Source organism: Cardiocondyla obscurior, linkage group LG19 (assembly GCF_019399895.1).
Source record: "Cardiocondyla obscurior isolate alpha-2009 linkage group LG19, Cobs3.1, whole genome shotgun sequence".
Classification (NCBI taxonomy): domain Eukaryota; kingdom Metazoa; phylum Arthropoda; class Insecta; order Hymenoptera; family Formicidae; genus Cardiocondyla; species Cardiocondyla obscurior.
Genome location: NC_091882.1, coordinates 204,918 through 229,919, shown reverse-complemented (window position 1 = coordinate 229,919; position 25,002 = coordinate 204,918). Strand labels below are relative to the sequence as shown.

Below are 25,002 nucleotides of genomic sequence, written 5' to 3'. Positions count from 1 at the left end.
ATTTATTTATCATGAAAAAACTCTTGATGAACTTTTTCCTTAGCATATTTTTTAATATTCTTGATTTCTTTTCAACTACAGTGCATAAATAAAATTAATATAATTTGTACGTATACGTACTCCGAAGAGCAAATATGATATTTTCTGCGGCGACAGCGGCTAGCGTACGTAACTTACGCGACAGAGACAGAAGATGAGGGAACGGGAAGAAATCAATCTTCGGCAATCCGGCCGGCGCGGTATATACATGCGGCACATGTGAAACTCTACGCACCCGACGCTATGATAAAGTCACGTTCGCTAGCTGCCGTTGCCATATCTGCTTTTCAGCGTACGTATACATACATATACATACGTTAGGTGAGGTTGGGTTAGAATGTGATAGACGCACATTAATTGCCATCGTTTTCTGATCAAAATTCTGAGTTGAGTCGATGTAAAATTATAACTAATAATGTTAACGAGGCGATCGGCATTCGTACTCGGTAAACAAGTGTACGAGCGTTCATGTTATCCGAACGTGTTCGTCCAGGCGACACGTAGCTACAGCGTGGACCATGAAAAACGACAACACCTATGGAGAGAGAACGAGAAGAAGGCAGTGACACCCTCATTCGGGGATGATTCTGAGAAGCCTAAGAAGATCATATGGTTTCCCACGGCCGCACCGAAAGAGACCGACTTCTCCTTATATAACATTTCAAAATGGTACAAGCATCAGAAGGTTGAATATGCCAGAATCGATCAGCGATTCGTACCGGAGAGGCACGAGATATTGGGCGCCGATCTGGCCACTGCTCACTTTATCGTTCATCGTGGAGGCCGAGTCAAATTCAAAAACAGTACTCACTGGATAGAGAAAGATCAGAAAAATTCATATCACTTACCTGAAAACTATGATCCAAAATATGTGATCGAGGCGGTGGACGCCAATGGATGTAATCTGTATTATGAAGGCTTGAGCAACCTCTGTGGCTTAACAAAAATTAAATGGCTCAGTCTCAAAGACTGCAAAAACATTGATGATTGGGGCTTGGACAAAATCTCAGCTGAGTATCCTGAACTGGAATACTTGGACATTTCTGGCTGTGAAAAAATCACAGAAAGGGGTCTGGAGTGTTTGTATAGAATGTGTAATCTGAAGAAGCTGGTTGTAACAAATTATCACAAGTCTGTTGCATTTGAGCTTAGTTGTTTCATGCTGGAAGATTGCATGCCAGAATTAAGCTGTGAAATTCTTGCACCTGAAGAAAAATCAAAAGACTAATGCCAAAAAATTAAAAAACATTAACATAGCTTGTAACTGTATGAAAATATTTATTATGTATGCAATGTTTAATTATTTATATAATCTCAATCAGCAGGCAACATAAATGAGAGATATTTACCTGAAAGAACATTAAGATATAAATAAAATACAGCAGCAATACAATAATTTCTATAAAAATACTGTTAACTTTTTATCAATTTATTCTTTTCCCTTCGCTTTTTTACAAAATGTAATTCTATTTTATTAGTAATACCATAAGCTTTAATATTTTCTTTATCATTAGAAAGTCTAGTATCTTCAAAGCAAAGATGATACTTCTTCCAAATGTGTCTCCAGCTTATTTTCTTTTTAACGTTTTCTCTCTTCAAGGATAAATTCATATGTCGCTTCACAGCTTTTTTTAAATCGAGCACTGTTGTGTTATGTGGAGGTACCTGAAATAACATTAAAAAAAATTATTATTGAAAGGATAATTGCAATCGTGAAATAAGCATTATCAATTATATTAATGTACGTACCACTACTGCGAGCCTCGGCAATTCCCCTCGATTTAAAAATAATGTTATGGCTTGCCCTTGCGCGACTGCAACCTGCGATTTAAGCTCTTCTATCGTGACATCGGAAGGCAATCCCGAAAGCAATGGCTCAGATTCGATAAGACTGTCTATAGTTGCCTTAGTTAATTTCATTAATTCTTGATGACCGAGTTGATCGGCTTCAGACTTAATTTTAGTCTTGACACATGACACTTCTTTAATATCTTTCGTGTTCTCGTCGTTTACTTCCATGTTATTACTTATTATTTGCACAAGAAGTGCATTAACCTATTTAATCGAACTTAATTTTCGACTTAGAAAAATTTTATATACGTTATTTAATCCCCACTACGTCGTCTATCGCTTAGGCTTATAATTAGACGTCACATCCGACCCGGTGATCTGAGGGTTCTGACTCTTCTGCGTCACTGCACTACTTAGCGGAGCATAGTAGAACAACTCCGAGCGTGGCCAGCATGGCACGAGCGTGACAAGTAGTATAGGCCTAAAATGTAAACAATAAGGCATGTGAATTGCATTACATCAACGGAAATGTACACGTTGCTACACGGGTTGTACAAGTATTTGGTGCAGAAGGACGAGTACTTCATATTGATTCTGGGGCTTGACAATGCAGGGAAAACGGTAGGTTGTCTCAAACGTTTCGAGGTTATAAAACGGACCGTTTAATTGCGAATTATTGTTTATAGACTTACTTGGAGGCGGCGAAGACGAAGTTTACGAGAAATTACAAAGGTATGAATCCGAGCAAGATCACGACCACCGTGGGCCTGAACATCGGCAAGATCGACATCGCCGGGGTTTCCTTTAATTTCTGGGATCTTGGTGGTCAAGAAGAACTTCAGTCTTTATGGGATAAGGTGATTAACATACACTGCGAGAAAATTAGCACGTTATTACACGTTGTCTACATTTATAATTATTATATCGTTTCTTTTTTTTTCAACGTATGGAATTATATAATGTGTACATATTTCTTATTGTGCCAGTAAATGGCATATGAGACACTTAAATAATATTGTTTTATATTTGCAGTATTATGCAGAATCTCATGCTGTGATTTACATCGTCGATTCGTCTGACCGTGATAGAATACCAGATTCCAAAGAAACTTTCGGTGAGACGCATTTTTAAACAATATAAATGTTACTATTAAAATAAAAAAAAGCCACAACTGCAAATAAAATAATATAAGAAATGTTTTTTTATATTTAATATTTTACCCATCAAAAACTGTTTATTTTCGATATTTAATGAGGCATAGTTAATATGTATTAATGATAAAAACGTGTACAATTTTTTTTTTTTTTTTTTTTTTTTCAGATAAAGTAATATCGTCCGAGCATCTGACTGGCGTACCATTATTGGTATTAGCAAATAAGCAGGATGTGCCCGATTGTATGGGTGTCAGAGAAGTGAAACCGATATTCAATCAAAATGCACACTTAATCGGCAGAAGAGATTGCATGGTAATGCCTGTCTCCGCCCTTAATGGGTATGTAAACGTTTAGTGTTTTATTCGGATGCTTTTTCGGGAGTAGGTTTAACTCGAGACAAGAAGAAAAGTCTTATGCCGCGTTACATTTTTCGCGACTTTTCTTCTTATCTCGGTAAGTTTTACCTATTCCCGAAAAAGTGTCCGTTCATTAAGGGAAATTCTGTATATGTATATTATTATACATGTACAGCATAGCGTAATTATTTATAAATTAAAAAAAAAAAATAAACAGCGCTAATGCCTCTTTTATCATAATATAAAATAATGAACTCTAATTTGAAAAAAGGGACGGAGTAGACGAAGGCATACACTGGCTGGTGGATTGCGTCAAGCGAAACAGTGATATACGGCCGCCTCGCAATCAGGACGATAATTCCTTATCTTAGCTGTGACACATTCCTATTCTTTGGTAATTTATAATAATATACAAATAATACTTCGATACTAACGACACCGTATATATTTGTGTCGCATGTGTACGTGTGTTTCTACGAATAAAAGATTTTTTTAAATTAAATATATATTATAAAGTATTCGTCTAATGTATAAAAAAAAGAAAAAAAAACGTAAAAAAAAATCGCTGTTAAAATCGTGCAAATTATAAGTCCGAAATATTTACGATTACTTGTTAAAGTATTAAAAAAAATATTAATATTATAAAATGATTAGTATCGTCAGATCTCATTGGGATCTGAATTTGTGTGAGTGAATACCTGATATCAAATCGCCAAGATAAGAGATAATGCCCACACCTTGTTCCACACTCTATTATGTTAGTGATAAAGACCGTACAAGACTGATCGCGCAGCTGTACCCAGTTTGATATATAGATTGTGATTTTTTTAGTGCACATCTTTTGGCTGTAAGCCCTGTATTTGTTTAACATCGTCGCGTACCATGTGGCCTTACTACGACGTCGAAGATTGGAGTGTTCTGCCACCGGAACTCAACAGGAGGTGATTTGTTCAATTTACGACGTGACGTTTATGATCACTTAGGAGCGTTCGTCATGTACCTCTATCTTTTTGCAAAGATTGACTTTACCCGGCGCAATAGTTTTAGTTTAAGAAATGTCACGGAAAAAAAAAAGAGGGGGTCAGCATGCAGTTTATTACTTGTTCACTGCATTCCAAGTATTAAATGTGGCTATTCAATTCTAAATGTTACTTCTCTTATCCAAGGACTGTGTGTGTGCAGCCACATTTAATATTTAATTATGAGAATTTAGATACACAAACTACGTTGTAAATCCATCATCCTTTATCAAGTTGTTATAAGATAATACCTTGCGCCTCCTCCCAATTGCACGTCCCACCGATTATGAATTGTTCCTGCAAGAAAGCAATACCATATTGTTATCAGTCGTGCAATGACATTTGTAGAAGCTCACCGTTCCTTAATTTGGACGGAAGCATCGAAGGCGTTATCTTATCACGAAAAGCAACGATTGCTCGTGGGGTTTGGAGCATCGCAGTCTTTTAATAAACTTGCTCGAAATTTTTTTTTGTTTTCGAAATCAAGTGATTTGTCCTCTCGGAATCGCTCGTGTAAAAAAACCAATTTTATTTTGCACCACTCGTGCGAGATTCGGATTTCGCGGGCGATCCGCAGTGCTGCCATGTTCACGGCATTCCTCGTCCACGCTTGACTCCCGCGCTGTTTTTCTTTCTCGTCGTTTTCGAGTCAAGTGTGTTCGCCAGGTTAAAAACGTGCTTCAGTTTCGGTTGCACGTTCTACCGACAGAAAGCATCCAAGGAGACGTCGAAGACGACGTCGGGGACGACAACGGCCATCTTTGGGTCCTCTCGTCGTGGCGCACGAGCACGCGAAATTTGCGCGACCTGTCGACGAGGCAGAAAGAAAGAGAGAGAGAGAAAAAGGAGGAAAGAGGAAGGAAAAAGAGAGAGCAAAAAGGTGAGAAGGAAGGAAAAAGAGTGAAGGAGAGAACCTCGTTAAGGCGGCTCGCTGCACCGCGCGGGTGGACAAGCACGAGCAGTGTGTGTGGTCCGTGCACGTAGAGATTTGGTGCAAGGTGCAAGCAGAACTATATTTATGGAGTTCGCGACCGCGAACTAGCGAGTAGTCTCCGCCTTCAAGGGACTCGACGGTACGTATTCAGTCTCGAGTCTCGGATCAGTTTCTCGATCGTTGAGCAACCGGTTGACATATCGAGCACCTCGAGTGCTCTTCCGCGACGACGGGAGCGTGAGGGCGCACGGCTCGCGCCTACCGAGGACTCGCGGTCAACTTTGCTCCTCTGATTTTTTAGCTGCCGTTTATGTTGCCGTAATGTAAACATATTAGGTCGCGATCATTGGCTCCACGATAGGAAAACCCGAGGATTTTCCGTCTCCGTAAAAACCGCGTGTACGTGGTGAACGACACACACGTCACGCAGGAAGTCGTTGGCTTCCCGACGGATCCGCGGCGACATTCACGGCTGACTTCCGGACCGACTGTCACGGCGGACCTCCTGGACGCTTCCACGGTGACGTCCGTGGCGCAGAAACCTCGACGTTCAACGGCAGTAGGTTAGCCCTCGACACTTCCACTCTGGCCGTAGGTTAGCCCTCGGCGCTCTACTTCGGTCCCCGTTTTTTTTATGTAAGCCGGCCGTGTTTTGCAACACAGTGGCCGAGATTCTAATGCACGAGCGTGACATCACGCCTCGGTTAAATCATGTTCCCGACTGACTGATATATTTCAAGGCCGGTACGTTCTTCATGCTCCCGTCGCGATATCTAACGTGTCCTCATGTTGACAAAGCTCATGTAACGCTGCCCTATTTCAGAAAGCACTTTGGAGCTACTTCTTAGCGTTCCGCCTTGCTCGATAAATTGTGCTCAAGTTTATTAAAGCGCTCAATTGTGCGCTGATCACGACACAGCTGTCGGTTACTTGGACGTATGAAGTCTCAATTGAGGTAATCCCGACGTTTGAACTCGCAATTTCTTTCTTTGACGTTTATTTCCGTCAGTGTGGAATAAATTTAATATTTTAAATTCTTCAATTAAATTAATTTACTTTTTATTTTTTAGCTGTGAAAATTGGGAAAGGCTAAAAAGTAAGTTAAACCATAACTGATGTCAGTTTGCATTAGAGAACTTTGACAGAATTATACATTAGGCTTTCCAAAAATAAGCAATAATCATTTTTAATAGAAAACTTTTTTTTGCTACAATTGTGCACTAATATGCAAAGTTAAATAATAAATAAGAATTTTTCATGTGCTAACGAATTTTAATTGAAGACAGTGTGCAAAGTAAATTGTTGAAAGCTCCAGAGTTTCTTTATGAAATAGGGCATAAGAGATTCTCTTTAATGTATATTATTTCAATATAATCTATTAATATTGTATGGCACTAACCTGTCTATATAATATTATTGTCATCCTGTGTCCATTAGGAGGATACCAGAGCTTGTGTTTTGTACTCGTCTGCGTCTTGGTTTTCGTTGTGCAGTTTGTGGCATAGGTTCAGAGCTCAAGTCGAGAAACGATGAATGCCTCAGAACATGGGTAACGCATTAATTAGTCAGTCTCACTCGTACATATAATACTTTAAATAATTTTCAGTTAGTGTAAGTAGAGACTAAACCGTGAGAAAAAGAAAAGTCTTATGTCATTTTAATTTTTTCGCTACAATAGTCAAGATATAAATTTAAAAACAATTAGCATTTCACCATGCATTTTAAACAGTACATCGGTGTTCTTATTTCACCACGTAATTTACTCGATCCACGGATTAGGCGATCGGCGTCTAGGTGAAGCGAGCGACGATGCGCGAGTTAGAAGATACAATCGCCCAATCGTCGAGTGTATTACGTGGTCAGATAAGGACACCGGTGTACTGTTTAAAATGCATGGTGAAATGCTAGTTGTTTTAAAATTTACATATACCATTATCGTGAAAAAACGTAAAAATGGTATAAGACATTTCCTCTTTCTTTTTTTCTTGTCTTAATAAGTTGTATCTATTCCCGAAAAAGTGTCCGTTTGCTATGTATATTATACATAGCAATATATATATTATATATTATAATATACCCTGTATATTAATTCAGATATAATTTGCTGCAGGTTTGATTTTTATATCTTGCAAAATATAAAATGCAAAATAATAGTCGTAGTAAAATCATGTAATATAGTACAAGTGTCATTGCACGACAAGTAGATTCGACAGGTAGGAGTGCTAATGTTCATAAAGCAACGTGGGTGTGTACTTTTTCAGGTTTAACCCAGCCTTTAACATGGCCTCCATAAAGCAGGCTTTCAATGAGGCTGTAGAAAGAGGTAGGTGTACTGCTGATTTACTCGTGAGAGCTGTAGCAACTAATTATTGGAACAGCTGATTTTGCCTGTTTGTTATATTTCATAGATTCTTCTCTCACACGCTGAAAAATAATTAAATTGTTTTTTGTAAAATTAAAAATATGTGTTTTTGAATCTTGATGTATTGTTCGTGCGATGAAACAAGCAATGTACAAAGTTTACGTGTACGTAAATTTTGTTGTGTTAATTTATTAATAAGTAAAGTGATTTGCAAGCAAAATCAGCAGTTGCCAAAGATAGTGTATATTTATACTGATAACTTTTTCACATTTTAAAAGTCTCGACAGTTAGAATGCCTGCGCCGACACGACTGAGGGATCTAATTAGGCAAATACGAGCTGCTCGAACAGCGGCGGAAGAGAGGACGGTCGTAAATAAGGAGTGCGCGTACATTCGCTCGACGTTTAGAGAAGAAGACAGCGTCTGGAGATGTCGTAACATCGCCAAGTTACTGTACATTCATATGTTAGGGTTTGTATCAAAGTATCGAATATCATAGTTTTATCGAAGGGATCAGTTTACAAAAAAATATATTAATTGTTTCAGATATCCGGCGCATTTTGGTCAATTGGAATGTCTGAAACTCATAGCTTCGCCCAGATTTACCGATAAACGAATCGGTTACTTAGGGGCCATGTTGTTGCTGGACGAGCGGCAAGATGTACATCTTCTCATCACTAATTGTTTAAAAAAGTAACAGTCGCTTTATTTTACATCAATACTCTGTTTTTTTCGACAAAAAGATAAACTTTTTATTTTTTCTCGCACAGTGACTTAAATAGCTCTACACAGTTCGTCATTGGTTTGGCTTTGTGTACTCTTGGTGCAATCGCGTCACCGGAAATGGCAAGAGATTTGGCGTCTGAAGTGGAGAGATTAATGAAGTCGCCGAACGCATACATCCGGAAAAAAGCGGCGCTTTGTGCCTTTCGGATTATCAGACGCGTACCGGAATTAATGGAAATGTTTCTCCCGGCCACCCGCAGCTTGATCACCGAGAAAAATCACGGGGTTCTCATTACCGGTGTCACCCTTATCACTGAAATGTGCGAGAACAGCGTCGACACGCTGAACCACTTCAAAAAGGTATACTCAAAAGATACTCGTTTGATACGCGGCATACATTAGTTTCGGAACAGGTTTCCGTAGGATACGGTCTAATACCGTGAATCCACCCGTCTAAGTCATAGTGTTGCATTACATAACTGATCGACTGTTGTACTACCTATCTAGAATGACCGTTGTCAAGTTAGGTAGTAGTAGAGAAACCCGCTGAACGGATTCAGTGTGTGGTAGTAAAATTATTTATTAGGAACTGACTTGCGTTAGTTTGTCAAGCAATTATGGTTCGTTAGCAATAATGGAAAAGAATGCAGTCTTAATTTCTGTACGAGTGTAGATACGAAACGGTTGACGGACAAAAACATTTTATCGGCGTTCCGCATTAACGTATACACTGTGTTTCACGTTAATACAGTATAAAAATTTAAAATCAATTTCATATACGTTCTTTTAAATTTACATTTACGATACATACTTGTTTCTAAATCGATTTTAAGCAGTTTCGTTTAGACATGTGCGAGTTTCTCTTCTATCTTTCGTAAAAATACATACATGACGGTTGTGCAAAATTTTTTTCACGAAATTTAACACAAGGTTCAATACCTTCAAATTTATCACGTTAACGTACGAAATATATAAGCGTTGATTTTGTCTTCCTTAGGAATGCGGCCATCGTGAGGTAATATGCATATAAAGGTTCTTCTGTATCTTTGCATGTATGTTTATTACTCACAGACTTCATTCTTTTCTTTTACTTCGTTCGAAATATACATTAAAATTGTAAAAATGTGAAATTGATTGTTCGCTTACTATGCTATTTTTTAAATAATTAAACATTCTCAGATTATCTATATGTTTTACATTTATAAATATAAAATCTTCTATATACATAAATTTTTGATCAATTCAAGTAGTTATACATGTTTAGAGATATTGCTAGCAGTAATAATTACTTAATACATATAATTGGCATGATGTTCTTTATTATAATTGCATGTGTATTTTAGCTCGTCTATAGAAATAGTTATTAATTTTTTATATCACTAGAACAAACCATACGCGCTCTGTTTTTAAGAGATCCCAATTCACGCGCGTCATTACATTCAGACATTAGTTAATTATAATAATTTCTTTATGATAATTACAATTGAGTGATCTACAGCCGACGGCGTGTTGCCGGTTCACATACATTTGTATATTCCGGTTAGGCTAAAATATTTTCCTTCCGTGGCAGTATTCTGGATTACCCTGACATGTTGTAGCACTTCAAATCACTTGACGCTATCTCACTGCTTTTTTTTAAATAATCACTAATACTATCACTCGAGAGACGAACGATCGAAAGAATGACGGTGGATTATCGCGGCGATTTTTTACGATTAAAATTAAGAAGCGCGGAGATTACTTTGTTGTATAAACTTGCACTCTCGTTGACGTTTATTCTCGCTTGGCATGAAACACCAAGCGAGGGAACTAATCGGAGTCGCGGTAAAGCGGCAATTTTTTAAGATAGGATGTTTAACTAAATTTATAGCAGTACTTGCAATATAAATAATGCATACTGCATTATACTTAATAATATTACTTGCATTGGAAGAAATTACTATCGAACAATTAAAATCCAATCTCTTTGGATTTTATTTTAAATTAATAAACAGTGCTTATTTATACTTTGTCATGTAAAAAGTATGTTATCCCGCAATGGCTTATTCTGTTCAATCTAATTTTTCGTAATTGATGTTAACAACCGAGTTAAATTTACAAAAAAATCTCGAGATTCAATGAAGCTGATTAGATCCTTGTTACAGATTGTGCCAAATCTTGTACGAATCTTGAAGAACCTCATCCTAGCCGGATACTCGCCTGAGCATGATGTATCCGGAGTATCAGATCCGTTTCTTCAGGTGAAGATTCTGCGCCTTCTGCGTATTCTTGGGCGCAACGATGTCGACGCGTCCGAAGCCATGAACGACATTCTCGCTCAAGTCGCCACTAATACGGAAACCAGCAAAAACGTCGGTAACACGATACTTTACGAGACAGTGCTATCGATCATGGACATTAAGTCGGAAAGCGGACTTCGAGTCTTGGCGGTCAACATATTGGGTAGATTTTTGTTGAATAACGACAAGAATATCAGATACGTGGCCTTAAACACGTTATTGAAGACGGTTTATGTGGACACGAGCGCGGTGCAGAGGCATCGATCAACAATTCTGGTAAAATATTCACTTGCAGACGTTCTTTTTTAAACGTGAATATAAATTTATTAATTTGCGATTAATATTCTTCCGGCGTATTTTAGGAATGCTTAAAGGACCCAGACGTATCGATCAGGAGACGCGCGATGGAACTCAGCTTCGCGCTCGTGAATTCTAACAATATTAGAAACATGATGAAGGAGTTACTTTTGTTTTTGGAGCGCGCTGATCCAGAATTTAAGGCTCAATGTAGTAGCAATATTGTGATGTCCGCGGAGAGGTTTGCCCCGAACAAACGCTGGCACCTCGAAACGCTTTTCAAAGTTCTCGTTGCGGTGTGTATTCTTATGAGCTAATAGTTACGTTCAAGAGACACGATTGATCGCTCAATGATTCATTGTATTTTTTGAATGCGAGTTACTGATACTTAATTTTGTTTTTCAATGTTTAGGCTGGTAATTATGTGCGAGACGATGTAGTAGCATGCACGATACAATTAATTTCGGAAACGCAGCCACAACAAGGCTTTGCTGTCGGTGCGTTATGGCGCGCATTAGAGAAAGATACGTCTGATAAGCAACCCTTGGCGCAAGTTGCTACGTGGTGCATCGGAGAGTATGGTGATCTTTTGTTATATGGCCCACCGTCGGAAGATGCCGAGACTCCAGTTAATGTGAGTTTTATTTTATTAAGAACAATTACATCAATTAATATTACTGACGAACTGTTAAAAAAATTTTATTTGTATTAATTGATTTTTTTGAATGACCGCATTTATCTTATTTATGATTTAATAATATTAAACCGCATTTAATAAAAGTAAAAATTAAAAACTTTTTAAATTTTGTTATCAGTTAACAGAGGACGAAGTTATCGATGTGTATCAAAGGTTACTCTGGAATCCACAGAATACTGTGGTTACGAAACAATACACATTATTGTCTCTCACCAAATTGAGTACGAGGTTCCAGAAAGGCCACGAGTTAGTATAACTTTCGATCATCCATGGTCACTCGTATGATATCTATGTGAATTTTTTTGCATTAAATTTTAATATCCACATTGTGTTCTGTTACAGGAAAATTCGTCAGATCATAGACACGTTTGGTAGCAATTTGCATATCGAATTACAGCAGAGAGGTATCGAATTTTCGCAATTGTTCCGAAAGTACGATCATCTGCGGCCCGCACTGCTCGAAAGAATGCCGCCAATGGAAACTGCGCGACCGCAGGCTAACGGTATCATAGGCATGGTGAACGGCGAGCCGGAACCGGAGGATGAGAAGTCCACGATTTTAGAACCACCTACGACTACATCCGATTCAGTAAGCGTGCATTACTCGATATACTTTTTTATCTAGATTCTAAATAAATTATAAGAATTTAGACAAGAGATTCTTGAATCTTTAAAAGAGAAAAAAAAAGAAAAGAATTCTATTAGTATCTTTCATTTCTTTTTCGCAACTTTTCAGAGTGCACTTTTAGACTTACTTGGAACTACGGATGTAGGAATAACGATTCCAGCAGTAACGAGTAACAAAAATTCTTCGCCAAGTTCGACCACAGCAACGCATAACAATGACCTGCTGGATTTGCTTGGAAGTTTAGATTTGAACGCGCCTACGCCTGTCACTCCCACGCTGCCGCTCCAACCACAAGCGTCATCCACATCGATGTTTAGTCCCACAAACAATAATAATTTTTTGGTGGACGGATTGCTCAATACTCCATCAGTGCAAAACGGTTTGTCCTAAAATTTAGAAGAATATCGTGGATTATTAATATATACAGGATATTCTATAGTAAACGAACACTACTCTCGAAAAAGTATTCGTTTATTATAGGAAATTATCTTATATAATAAATTATAATCGTAATTATTGTTACAGAACTGCCGAGTATGATGGTCTTGGACAAGTTGGGTCTTAAAATCACGTTTAAATTGGAACGACCTACGGATGTTCCCGATCTGTTAGTCATAAATATGCTGGCTCAAAACTCTGGAAGCACAGTTTTAACTGATTTTTTGTTTCAAGCAGCAGTTCCTAGGGTTAGATGCATTTTTAATTACATTTACGATATACCTGTAGTACATCAAGCTAATGCATTTATCGCTACATTTATAGACATTCCAACTACAAATGCTGTCGCCATCGAGTACTGTCATTCCACCGTCTGGTCAAGTAACCCAAGTATTACGAGTGACAAATATGAACAGGGTTAGTTTTTAATAAGTTATTTTTACGCAGAAGATCTATGCAACCAAGTTTTTTTTTTTAATCTAATCGATAATTTCTTTTCGTTTTATCAGGCATCATTAAGAATGAGACTGCGTATATCATATACGGGCCCAACCGGACCAGTTCTAGAACAGACGGAAGTTAATAATTTTCCGGCTTCGACATCGCAGTGACAAGATACAATACAAAATACATTTGTACATATACCTGCCTAAAAGTGATTAATCAAGTGTGGAGATCGGATCAGAAGATACGTGGAAATTAGCCAATGGATATATTTAACACACACAGACGTTTGTATTAATTAAGCAATTGAATTGTTGTATGCGTGGCGTTGATGAAACAACTTAATCTAACCTTTGTGAAGGAGACTCCGGACGTGTCGAGAAGTAAGTTAGTTTAATTTCACGTGTAATATGTGCGACATATTCTTTTCCAGACGTATATATTAAGACTATTCGCGAACAGTGTAATATTAATGTCGCAATCTTTCCGAAATTACGTTTTGTATCAATACCGTCAGTTATCATTCTCGCATAGTTTAGTTTCAACGAGAAAATATAATGTGCTTTGTTCTCATGATGTGCCACACATCTGTGGAGGAAAAAGAAGGAAGATGTAAATATTTTTTCTAACCGCAACACGCAAAGGAAGTTGAGGAAGATATTGATTGCATTCCTGCTGTTTTACGGCTACTAATTTAGCGCGTAATTTCTCCTCATATAGACTAAACGAGATAAAAAGTGAAAAAATATAGAAAAAAAAACCGAGTAAAAAAATATAAACACAACAGACGAAATACACACCACTCGAGAACAATAGAACATATAAGATACACGGAAGAGAGATTCCGTCACCGAAAGTGCTCTGTCGCTGCCCCAAAAAGTTATCTATGAGAAGGCGCTTAATTTTCGATGTAACAAAAAGAAAAATACGATCTTTTTTACTGCTGTATTTGTAAGATATCGCAGACGACTCGCAAAAAATCGTCTTGTAAATATTATAGATAATCACAGTGACTATAGAAGTGAGGAAATTCTTATAGAAAAAAAAAGGAAAAAAAAATAATAAGAGAAAGATTACGCGAAGTGGGACTTTACATGTGTATATGATAGAACTGTTGATTCAATAACGCGAATATAATATCTACATTTCCGTCTTCGAAAAACTGGGAGATATCATTTTTGGGGAAAGGGGGGAAGACACGCAAACACATACACATACATACGTCGCCTAAGGCGCACAAGTGTATGTACATACATGAACAGCAGTTTCGAATTCGTATTCAGAGTACAGAGTAACATTGGAGGGCTGAATTCTGATTGTTATGTTATATGTCGCGCGCATCTGTCCGGGTATATACGTCTGCTTTTTAAGTTGCAGTAACTAACATAAAATTAACAGTAAAATAACGACGTTTTTACCACATAATTTGGGATTATAATTTACTATTCGACTGTAATTATTTACATTTTCAGAAATATAACGAAGATAGAGAGAAATGTATGGATTTAATGTGTAACTTTTCGATTAGGTTTACAATTGATTTAACATAGAACTATGCATTTTAGCTCCGTCCCTTATATGTTGCGAGATAAATAGACGCGCGCGCGTTCGCGCGAGGTGTAGGAATATATAAAATAGAACAGGTAGGTGTTTCTCTGAGTGGCCTTGTCCTTAAAAAGTCTGTGACACAGCGCGTCAGCCCTTCAATGGGAGTGTTGCTCTGCCTACTTGTTCTGAATATTACATAGTATTAGTTTTATAAACATACCTATAAATATATAAATACATACATGAGGATATTGATTAATGATAAAAATGCTGTATATATACTTTCTAGCGAATCAAGGTGTGAAAATAAAATGTATTTTTATTCCACTACGTTTTTCAAATCCGTCGCATTCGTGTAAAACGAAGCCGTGAAAAAAACTAACGAACGCTGATATTTTATTCACTCACTTATAATAATTAACATTGATATTTTACATAACTTTTATTCTCAATTTTTTTTTTTAATACAAATTTATTTAAAAGCTTGAACCGAAAAATTCTCGCTTGTGTTGCCAAGTAATTGTTTTATAGATTTTGAACTTAAATGAGGATATATATCTTTATTACAAATACACATTTCATAGCAGACTTATTATCACACATTACGATGGATTATATTATTTTTGCTGAGAATCACAAGACGTGTTACTGCCGACGTGATTGAACAAACGGTCCTTAATAATTTGTGCCATTAAACCATGAATCACTTCAATAGTAGTCTTACAACTGTCCCTAGTTGCCTTTATGAGTTTTTCCACTTTACTACGGTCATGAGGATCCGTGCCACCAAAAACGAATCCTCTACTTAAAGCTGATTCTGAGTGTTCCAGTTTATCCGATAAATCAAATATTTGGCCAGTAGTGTAGTCCGCGTTCGTCAGTAGGCTAGAAGAGCTTAACGTGTTTACCCAGTATTTGTTCCACAATGAATCAAGAAGTCGTCTATCTAATGCAGATTTGAAGTAGGACACCTCTAAAGAATAATATTGTTTGCAGTGAACACCAAAGTCCTCAATTTTATTCAGTGGTATCGTTTGATATTCTGATGGTTCTTCATTAGCTGGTTTATATCCCTGAAAACAACGTACAATTAAATAAAATGATTTGTAGTGACTTTTTGTAATAGTGTTATTGCAAAATTAAGATAAACCAATATTTTTGATTTTTTTTTCTTTTAGATTATAATTAATTTAAATTTTTACGCATTTAACCTAGGACATACTTTAGGGTAAGTTCTGAATGCACCAAGACAGACTTTGCCGGCAGAAATAGTTCTCACAGGATCAATAACAATTGCAACAAATGGCTCTTGGAAATTTTGATTGAGCATTTGGGTTGATACATCAATACCAGACAACCAGCAACCATATCCAGGATGACTGTGGTACCATCCAATTGCATTTTCTAGCCTACCAACCTACAGAATAAATTAACACAATATTTTATTATATTTTTACAGAATTTTTGTTAAAAAAAAAAAAAATATTTATTTACCTGTTTAGCAGCTTCTATATATGCTGTCATATATTCATAAGCTTGAGCTTGAGCATTTACTCTAGTTTCAGTACCTTCAACTGGCAATGCAAAAGAATCCATTACGATCATTGTGTTCGCTGCTACTTTACCAAGAAGGAGACCCATTACCTCCAATGTTCCACCAGATCGCGCGTGCATAACCATTTTTAGAAGAGCTAATGCAGATATTTTTATATCTTTGAAGAAATGAGGACTATAACATATAAGAAAAAGTACCAAATTATAATTATGGGCTGCTTATTAACGAGTGTGTAAAATAAAAATATCCTTACTCTTTTTCCCATGGCTTGGCAGTTAATATGTCTTGCTGTTCTTTTCTGTCATATCTATAAATCTCATCTATGGTACTGATAGTTTCGATACAGTTTGAAAGCTCCCATGTCTTCTGAGCAATATTGTTCTGGTCAGAAGATGGGCCGGCCATTCTACAAAAACAAAACCATTAATTAATAAAAAATAAAACATATCTGAAGTCTGCATTCTTTGTGCTTTCCATTGTGATGCTCGGACATTTATGCTCGTCAAATGTAAATTATATAAATTATCAACTACAAAGATAGAAAAAAAATTCTATTATTTAATTCGTTAAAGCAGACACGCTATTAAAATCTTAAACAGTTTGGGTCTATGGTAAATATGAGCATTTTTCATAACCTGCGAGGTTAAGTAAATAGAAAAATGTCCAGTTATTAATCACCGGTGAAATTACCGAAAAGTAAGTGTACTAACTGGATATTAATTAATTGCACTTGTCGATCTCAATTAAAATTCACTGATCACTTAAACATAACTTAGACAAATAACGATTATAGATGCTTTTCAGTGTTGTGTTACATGTAGTAGCAGTAGCAGTTTTCCACCTTTCCAACTCGGACAGCGGCACAAGGCAAGTCGACATAGAGTCGACAATCGTCGTACGTATCGGAGCATTCCATTCGAGGCACTCGATGAAAACAAGGTTTAAGTTCCCTAACGTCGACTTTTGTCTTACTGACTGAACAGGGATAGGTGCCATTAATAAGAAGAAGAAGAAGAATCTTACTGGCAACACAATACATGCACAATTGCTTTCTCGTTTTGAATTAAGTATGTGCAAGTTTATTTTAATTCAGAAGTGTATCAAACGAGTGATTACATAGGTCGTACATGGAGAGATATTTGTGGAAACATAAAAGAATTTCTGTGCAATATCCGTCAACGTTCAAGTAAGTCAGTCTTTTAAATTAATTCAGTAAAAAATATAGAGAAAATTTAATAGAATTTAATTCCAGATAATCTATACATTTTTTATAAAAGAGAGTCGAATGCTTTTTTTTTTTTTAAACAAAATAAAAGTTTAAAAGTTAAAATTATTGTTTAGTTTTGTAAATGCAGCAATTGAATGCTTAACGTATCTTGGTTAGAAAATTCATAAAGGTTATAGTCAATTGCAAATAAGCTGAAGTTCATATATTTTATTATAATATTTATAATATTGGTTATTAAACTTGGACAAATGTGTTATCTCTAATGAGTAATATTTAAGTATCGTATATTTTAATAAACGTGGAATTTATTATTTGTTTGACATACTGAATCCGGTTTGACACACGTGTGAGCCATAACATAACTAGTTCATATCATCAGGTGGCGTGATCCGTCAATCAATGACATTACGTGTCACTTAAGTTTTAAATTTAAAGATAATTGAGTGAAAGCCGTAATCAAATAAAGTTTGACGCCGAGTCGAGCATGTTAAATTATGTTAAATCTTTATTTTGTAATTTTTTTTTTAATTTTGTTATTATTAAAAAGAAATTTTTTTTCTTAAGTTGAAATATTTTTTTTAAATCTTGACGTGAAATCAAACTGTTTTCTTTTTAGAAGAAACAGAATTTAATACTAATAAAATATTCTTAAATTATTTTTTTTTTTGAAAATTCTCATTGTTAAATTAATTTAAAAAATAAAGAAAAAAAAAATTAGAATACATTACAAAAAAATACTGGTTGTATGTATTATAAGTTATATTAAATTGAACAAGTCAATTTTATTATTGTGACAGATCTATTTTTGCGCAATATTTCGTTAGTATGACGTAATTTATATGACGTCAATTCGTCAGTTTTACTTAATCTTCATTGTATCAATTTATTCCAATGTGTATGAATGTACGTAATGCGATAAACATTTAAAACTGTGTAAAAATTTCAGCTCTGCGGTGGTCTACATTATCGTCTCTCTTATCAAACGACAGAAGATATAGTTAAAGCTAATTGTAGCTCAATAATCATATTTCCGAATAGTTCCTACGTGTTCGTCGTATAATTTACACATCTCGTTGATTTTCTTGCAGATTATAAAAAATGACTGTTTTGAGATTTTACAAAACCCCTGGTTTAAAGGCCGGTCAGTTAAAGAAAAAATTACAGAAAATTACGGAGATCGAAACCTCGGTAACTAATCTTGAAACCGAATCGTGTTATTACGTGGAAGTTCTTGAATCTCTCCAAGAAGATGAAATTCGGATATTAAAATGGATTTTGTCATCTCCTTGCGATCAAGAATCATTGCGGTGCGATAGCGTATTCGATGATACTCAGGATCATGCTGTTGTTATTGAAATTGGACCCAGGTAAATCTTTATGTTCCGTGTGATTAGCGAACAAAGTGTTAAAATAGTATATATATTATGTTACAGATTGAATTTCTCGACTGCATTTTCTACTAATGTAGTTTCTATATGTCAAACTGTGAAATTAAATAAAGTAACGAGAATAGAAATGGCAATTAGATATCGTATTACGCATAAAGGAAAGCTAACTAAAGAAATGGAAAATACTGTATGTATATTTTTTATTTTTAGTTAAACTCGTTAAGTGTTGATAAAAAGTTGAGGATAAAAAAATTAATTTTATTAAAACTCAGGAAACAAGAACATTCTTTGTCTTTACGTATCAAAATGGAATTTTTTAGTTTTATAAAAATAATAAAATTAAGAAAATTGTATTTTATATAATACAATATAATATTAATTAATATAATATATATTATTTCACAGATTGTAGAAGTTTTGGGAGATAAAATGACAGAGTGCAGATACACAAAACCTATTGAAACATTTGATCATGGCTTTAGACCAGAGAAATGGTTCGAAGTTGATGTAATGAAAAATGGTAGAAGGGCTTTAGAAGAAGTTAATTCGAAACTAGGTGAGTGCTCTCATCGTGCTACCAAATTACTCTTTCTAACTTTTTGATACTTCTCGAGCGTTTTCGGAGACTCGATGTCGCGAAATCCCGAGATAGACGGATTTGTCATCTCGTTTACTTTTAATTTCTCTTTTTATTTAATTATAATTTAGAATTAAATATTATTTATTACGCAATTTTTAAACACTGCATAGTATTACAATTTTTATATTTTATAATTTTATTTTGCAGGTCTGGCATTTGACGATTGGGATTTGGATTTTTATACGGAGCTATTTCATCGGAAACTAAAACGTAATCCAACTAGTGTAGAATGCTTCGATCTTGCTCAATCTAATAGCGAGCATAGTCGTCACTGGTTTTTTAAAGGACGTATTATTTTGGACGGTAAAGAAGAAGAACAATCACTCATCGACATGATTATAGATACGCAAAATTATTCAAATTCAAATAATATAATTAAATTCAGCGATAATAGCAGTGCGATTGAAGGATTCGACATTCCTTTATTACGTCCTGCGAAAACTTTTGAATGCAGCAACTTTAACTTGGAAAACGTCAAACAGCATCTTATTTTTACGGCAGAAACGCATAACTTCCCAACTGGTGTGGCACCTTTCAGGTAAATTTAAATAAAATATAATAAAATGAAAAACTTGCAGTCGATAAAAAAAATAACCATTTATAATCGGGCTAGATCTCAGTGACTGAATAAAATTAATAAAAAACTGTAATCATATTGCAGTATTTTATCTTTTATCATTTCTGTATATATAGTTTTTTTTTAATTAAATATAATTATTTAGTGGTGCTACCACGGGTACTGGAGGTCGATTGAGAGACATTCAAGGAATCGGTAGAGCTGGAAATTACATAGCAGGAACTGCAGGTTATAGTGTTGGTAATCTTTGTATTCCAGGTATGCAAGATTCATATTTTCATCAAATCTTGAGAGAAAAAGTTGTTTTAAGAAAGCACGTTACTTTTACACGTTATTTTCACTACATCGATTTATTCTTTTTAGGATATGACTTGCCATGGGAAGATAAGGATAAAGTCTATCCTAATAATTTTGCGTCACCGTTAGAAATAATAATCGAAGCGAGCAATGGTGCTTCTGATTATGGAAATAAGTTTGGGGAACCTGTAATATCCGGTTTTGTACGTTCTTATGGAGCAACTGATAAAACTGAAATTAGACGTGAATGGATCAAACCCATAATGTTTAGCGGAGGATTAGGAACCATGGATGCAAATTTAGCTACAAAAGTAAAATTCATTGTTAATTATAACCCGTAGAAAATTATTATTTTGAAAAGCAGTAAAATTGTCGGAATTGAAAATTTGGTTTTGTTCTCGATAAGGAATAATGCTTTATAATTAGTGCGCTATTTTCAAAAGCGCCATATATATTACGATTATTATCACTATTACGTTTTTTTTTTAGATTCCAGCTAAGCAAGGTATGGAGGTAGTTAAAATTGGTGGGCCTGTTTATCGAATTGGTGTAGGTGGTGGTTCAGCAAGTTCTATGGAAGTGCAAGGTGACAATAGCACGGAACTAGATTTCGGAGCTGTACAACGTGGTGATCCCGAAATGGAGCAAAAACTAAATCGCGTTGTGCGAGCATGTGCAGAAATGGGTGATAATAATCCGATTCTAAGTATCCACGATCAAGGTGCTGGTGGCAACGGAAATGTCTTAAAAGAATTAGTGGAGCCCGCTGGTGCAGTAATTTTTACGAGAAATTTTGATCTCGGTGATTCCAGTATTAGTACAATGGAGCTTTGGGGTGCAGAGTATCAAGAGAGCGATGCAATTTTGTGTCAGCCAGAAAATCGTGATTTATTGAAAAAAATCGCCGCGCGTGAAAAGTGTCCAATCAATTTTGTTGGCACGGTCACAGGAAATGGAAAAATTATCGTTTCTGAGGAAGAAAATTGCGATATTTCAAAATACCTTGATAATAAAAATTTAGATTTAGACAGTAGTACACATCCAGTAAATCTGGAGTTAGAAATTATTCTAGGAAAAATGCCTCGCAAGATTTTCAACTTGTTTAACGTGCCATTGCAAAAATTTCCAATAAAATTGCCTGATAAATTAACTGTACTTGACGCGTTGAACAGAGTTTTACGGCTTCCTTCGGTAGCTAGCAAACGGTACGTTGCATTTTTTTGTTACATATGTATATTTTTACTATATTATTATTATTACATTATTTTTATTAACAAAAGAAAAAACAAAATTGCACCGCAAGCTTTTAGAGATATTGAATAATCTAAAGATTTTATATTATATTCTTACCAGGTATTTGACGAATAAAGTTGATCGTTGCGTGACTGGTTTAGTGGCTCAGCAGCAATGTGTTGGTCCATTACATACTCCTCTAGCAGACGTTGCTGTGACAGCCATTTCGCATTTTTCCACGAAGGGCATTGCAACTTCCATCGGCGAACAGCCGATTAAAGGATTAGTGAATGAAGCAGCTGGTGCTCGAATGACAGTAGCCGAAGCTCTTAGCAATTTAGTATTTGCACGAGTTTCCGGATTACGAGATGTCAAATGTAGTGGTAATTGGATGTGGCCAGCAAAACTTCCGGGCGAAGGCGCAGCACTTTACAAAGCTTGTTCGGCAATGTGTTCACTCATGAAGGAGTTTGGAATTGCGATCGACGGCGGTAAAGACTCGCTTAGTATGGCCGCACGTGTCGATAAAGATATTGTCAAGGCACCCGGCACTCTCGTAGTATCTTGCTATGCACCGTGTCCTGACATTCGTCAGGTTATTACTCCGGATCTTAAAGCTGCCGCTGTAGAACAACAAGGCTGCCTGCTTTTTATTGATTTGTCTTATGGTAAAAGCCGACTTGGAGGAACCGCTCTATCTCAAGTTTATCATCAATTAGGTAACGATGTGCCAGACGTTGAGAACGCGCAGGCTTTTAAAAATGCCTTTAATGTTACGCAGCAATTAATCGCCGATGACAAAGTCTTGGCAGGTCACGATATTAGCGATGGCGGATTAATTACTTGCCTTCTAGAAATGAGCTTCGCTGGAATGTCAGGGATAAATGTTAATATAACGCATAAATCTGCTTCTGCCATCGATATATTATTTTCCGAAGAGGTCGGTTGGATATTGGAGATTGATGAAAAATATCATGACGATGCAGTAAAAATGTTTCAACGCTATGAAGTTCCAGTATATTTAATTGGAAAGTCTGCAGGTCTCGGAATGAATTCAGAGATAATTATTAAAGTACGAAATGAAATTGTATTGAACGCTGCAGTAGTTGATTTAATGATTATTTGGGAAGAAACTAGTTATCACTTGGAAAACTATCAAACAAATATCGCGTGTGCCTTGGAAGAATTTTCTCAACTGAGTGAAAGAACTATTCCAGCCTATTCTTTAAATTTCGACCCTGTTAAACCTCGTCATTCGATATTAAAAAATTTGTCAGAGCGCACTAGAGTAGCTGTTATAAGAGAGGAAGGTATTAATGGTGATAGAGAAATGGCTGCTTCTTTATTGGAGGCCGGTTTTGATGTATGGGATGTTACAATGCAAGATTTATTGGAAAACCAAGTTATTTTGGATACCTTTAGAGGCGTTATTTTCCCCGGCGGCTTCAGTTATGCCGATGTTTGTGGCTCTGCAAAAGGATGGGCAGCCAGTTTCCTTTTCCATCCATCTTTATGTGAACAATTTCGTCGATTTATTGCTCGTGAAAATACTTTCAGTTTTGGTGTTTGCAATGGCTGTCAACTGATGAGCCTGTTAGGCTGGGTGGGCGACGAAAATATTAAAAATACCCCAGGAATTTACTTGGATCACAACTTATCGGAGAGATTTGAATGCAGGTGGACCACTGTTAGAATTGATAACTCACCCTCTATCATGTTAAAAGATATGGAGAATAGCGTACTAGGTGTATGGGTAGCTCATGGAGAAGGAAGATTCGTTTTCCAAGATAAAGTTTTGAAAACTCTTGAGCAGAATAATTGTTTGCCAATTAGGTATGTTATCATATTTTAATAATTTACCTGTAATAAAAATGCGTAAGAACCGTATACGTTATTATTATACAATAATTAAATTAATTTGTATATCATATTTAAATATTTGTAACAGGTACACAGATGATTTTGGTAATCCAACTGAACGTTATCCCATGAATCCAAATGGTAGTAAAAATGGTATTGCTGGTGTTTGTTCTAAAAATGGTCGACATTTGGCAATGATGCCACATCCAGAAAGGTGCACACAAATGTGGCAATGGCCTTGGAAACCTGCGAAATGGAACTACAAAGTTTCGCCATGGCAAAGGCTTTTTGACAATGCATATACTTGGTGTCAGGAGAACAATTAAAAAGTTTAATATCAACCATCAATCCAATATTTAATTAAAAGCGTGCGCATAATTTGTTCTAGTTTTATAAAAACTCCTGAGTATCTTTACACTTTAATACAGAAAATTGAAGTTAATTACGATGCTAAATACAAGATATCAATGCGATTATTATGGATCTTAGGTTTTTATTTCTCTTTTTATAGTATTCATGTTCCGTTACAATAGGAGGAATTAAATCCGGAATATGGCAATTAGACACAATCGTAATATACAAAAAGTGGTATCAATTAACGAGCTTCGTTCGTTTTCCGTTATCTCCTACATCCCTCCGACTCTCTTTTTATATTACATTAAAATTCGTAAAACCGCAGACATAAAGAAAGACGCAATATAACATTATAACTTACATAATTTCTCTGGAGTAGCCTCTACATATATTTTGTAAATTTCTTTCGCGCAGTGAGAGAAAAATATACAATAAAAAAAAATGATAATATACATATATATGTCTGTATATATGTACTATCTACACGTTCACTAATTGATAAAGCGAGAAACACACGGAATTTAATTTGAGAAAATATTCAACAGAAATTACCGATGGTCACACAAGGACTTAACGACAGAAATAAGCACTTCGTCACATCCCATGCCAAACACGTGTAAAATATTACATATAATTATGCAATATACGAATATACGGAAAAACATTAGAGCCCTGGATCCTTTGGCGTATCCAGTATCAGTCTTAAAGGGTGCACAAAAGCTTAGGTCTCCCGTGTTCGTGTCTTTTTTTTTCCCCACTTCTTTTTGTCTGTCACGTATTCGTATATCTGTCGATGTGCGTGTAACATTTAATCAAATTCTGCGAGATCTTTTTTGATTTTCGTTCATTAACTATATTTGTTTTTATTTTGCGATGATAAATTGCCGTAGGCCAAGAAAATGCTCCGATTTCAAATGAATTGCTCAATGTCGTATATCATTACATCACTCTCATTACCTCTGCAAATAATGAGTTTCTGTTCTTTCTCTCTCTTAATTTTTTTTCTTCCTCCTTTTCTCACGCATACACATATATGTATATAATAGACGTATACACTCACGTACATTCTCTTTTTTTCTCTCAATCATCCTGATCTCCCTTGTTTTTTTTTTTTTTCATATTTGTTACGCATACGCTCTCGTTTTCTTTTACATCACG

At 35.8% G+C, this 25,002-nt stretch overlaps 6 protein-coding genes across 19 annotated transcripts; 4 read left to right on the top strand and 2 right to left on the bottom strand.

Moving 5' to 3' along the window:
- Positions 1-222: 222 nt before the first annotated feature.
- Positions 223-1,451, top strand: LOC139109923 (distal membrane-arm assembly complex protein 2). The gene has a single exon (XM_070669375.1). It carries the CDS (start codon positions 455-457, stop codon positions 1,265-1,267), a length of 813 nt encoding a protein of 270 aa, XP_070525476.1. The 5' UTR covers positions 223-454; the 3' UTR covers positions 1,268-1,451.
- LOC139109926 (U11/U12 small nuclear ribonucleoprotein 25 kDa protein) lies at positions 1,448-2,058 on the bottom strand. The gene is made up of 2 exons (XM_070669381.1): positions 1,789-2,058; positions 1,448-1,704 (listed from the first exon to the last, which is right to left on the bottom strand). The coding sequence occupies exons 1-2, from the start codon at positions 2,056-2,058 to the stop codon at positions 1,453-1,455; spliced, it is 522 nt and encodes a 173-aa protein (XP_070525482.1). The 3' UTR covers positions 1,448-1,452.
- Positions 2,059-2,304: 246 nt separating this feature from the next.
- On the top strand, positions 2,305-3,842 carry Arfrp1 (ADP-ribosylation factor related protein 1). The gene is made up of 5 exons (XM_070669380.1): positions 2,305-2,451; positions 2,517-2,687; positions 2,863-2,944; positions 3,151-3,322; positions 3,612-3,842. Exons 1-5 carry the CDS (start codon positions 2,359-2,361, stop codon positions 3,709-3,711), a joined length of 618 nt encoding a protein of 205 aa, XP_070525481.1. The 5' UTR covers positions 2,305-2,358; the 3' UTR covers positions 3,712-3,842.
- Positions 3,843-4,184: 342 nt separating this feature from the next.
- Ap-1gamma (adaptor protein complex 1, gamma subunit) lies at positions 4,185-15,039 on the top strand. Of its 10 annotated transcripts, none has more exons than XM_070669339.1 (15): positions 4,185-4,281; positions 7,555-7,616; positions 7,943-8,126; positions 8,202-8,348; positions 8,426-8,741; positions 9,379-9,396; positions 10,526-10,936; positions 11,023-11,253; positions 11,370-11,591; positions 11,773-11,900; positions 11,997-12,243; positions 12,391-12,661; positions 12,808-12,968; positions 13,045-13,137; positions 13,230-15,039. In XM_070669339.1, the coding sequence occupies exons 1-15, from the start codon at positions 4,223-4,225 to the stop codon at positions 13,329-13,331; spliced, it is 2,652 nt and encodes an 883-aa protein (XP_070525440.1). In that variant the 5' UTR covers positions 4,185-4,222; the 3' UTR covers positions 13,332-15,039. The 10 variants fall into 10 exon arrangements, with proteins under 10 accessions (XP_070525440.1, XP_070525439.1, XP_070525442.1 ...); XM_070669338.1 differs by having other exon boundaries at positions 7,934-8,126; XM_070669349.1 differs by lacking the exon at positions 4,185-4,281 and adding an exon at positions 5,293-5,432.
- Positions 15,040-15,257: 218 nt separating this feature from the next.
- On the bottom strand, positions 15,258-17,222 carry Csn5 (COP9 signalosome subunit 5). Of its 2 annotated transcripts, none has more exons than XM_070669369.1 (5): positions 16,958-17,222; positions 16,521-16,673; positions 16,207-16,441; positions 15,935-16,129; positions 15,258-15,785 (listed from the first exon to the last, which is right to left on the bottom strand). In XM_070669369.1, the coding sequence occupies exons 2-5, from the start codon at positions 16,670-16,672 to the stop codon at positions 15,330-15,332; spliced, it is 1,038 nt and encodes a 345-aa protein (XP_070525470.1). In that variant the 5' UTR covers position 16,673; positions 16,958-17,222; the 3' UTR covers positions 15,258-15,329. The 2 variants fall into 2 exon arrangements, with proteins under 2 accessions (XP_070525470.1, XP_070525469.1); XM_070669368.1 differs by having other exon boundaries at positions 16,978-17,222.
- Positions 17,223-17,318: 96 nt separating this feature from the next.
- Positions 17,319-24,652, top strand: Pfas (phosphoribosylformylglycinamidine synthase). Of its 4 annotated transcripts, none has more exons than XM_070669336.1 (10): positions 17,319-17,334; positions 18,584-18,862; positions 18,929-19,070; positions 19,289-19,439; positions 19,671-20,061; positions 20,246-20,358; positions 20,464-20,708; positions 20,887-21,602; positions 21,751-23,463; positions 23,579-24,652. In XM_070669336.1, exons 2-10 carry the CDS (start codon positions 18,594-18,596, stop codon positions 23,814-23,816), a joined length of 3,978 nt encoding a protein of 1,325 aa, XP_070525437.1. In that variant the 5' UTR covers positions 17,319-17,334; positions 18,584-18,593; the 3' UTR covers positions 23,817-24,652. The 4 variants fall into 4 exon arrangements, with proteins under 4 accessions (XP_070525437.1, XP_070525434.1, XP_070525436.1 ...); XM_070669333.1 differs by having other exon boundaries at positions 17,330-17,453; XM_070669335.1 differs by lacking the exon at positions 17,319-17,334 and adding an exon at positions 18,227-18,505.
- Positions 24,653-25,002: the final 350 nt, after the last annotated feature.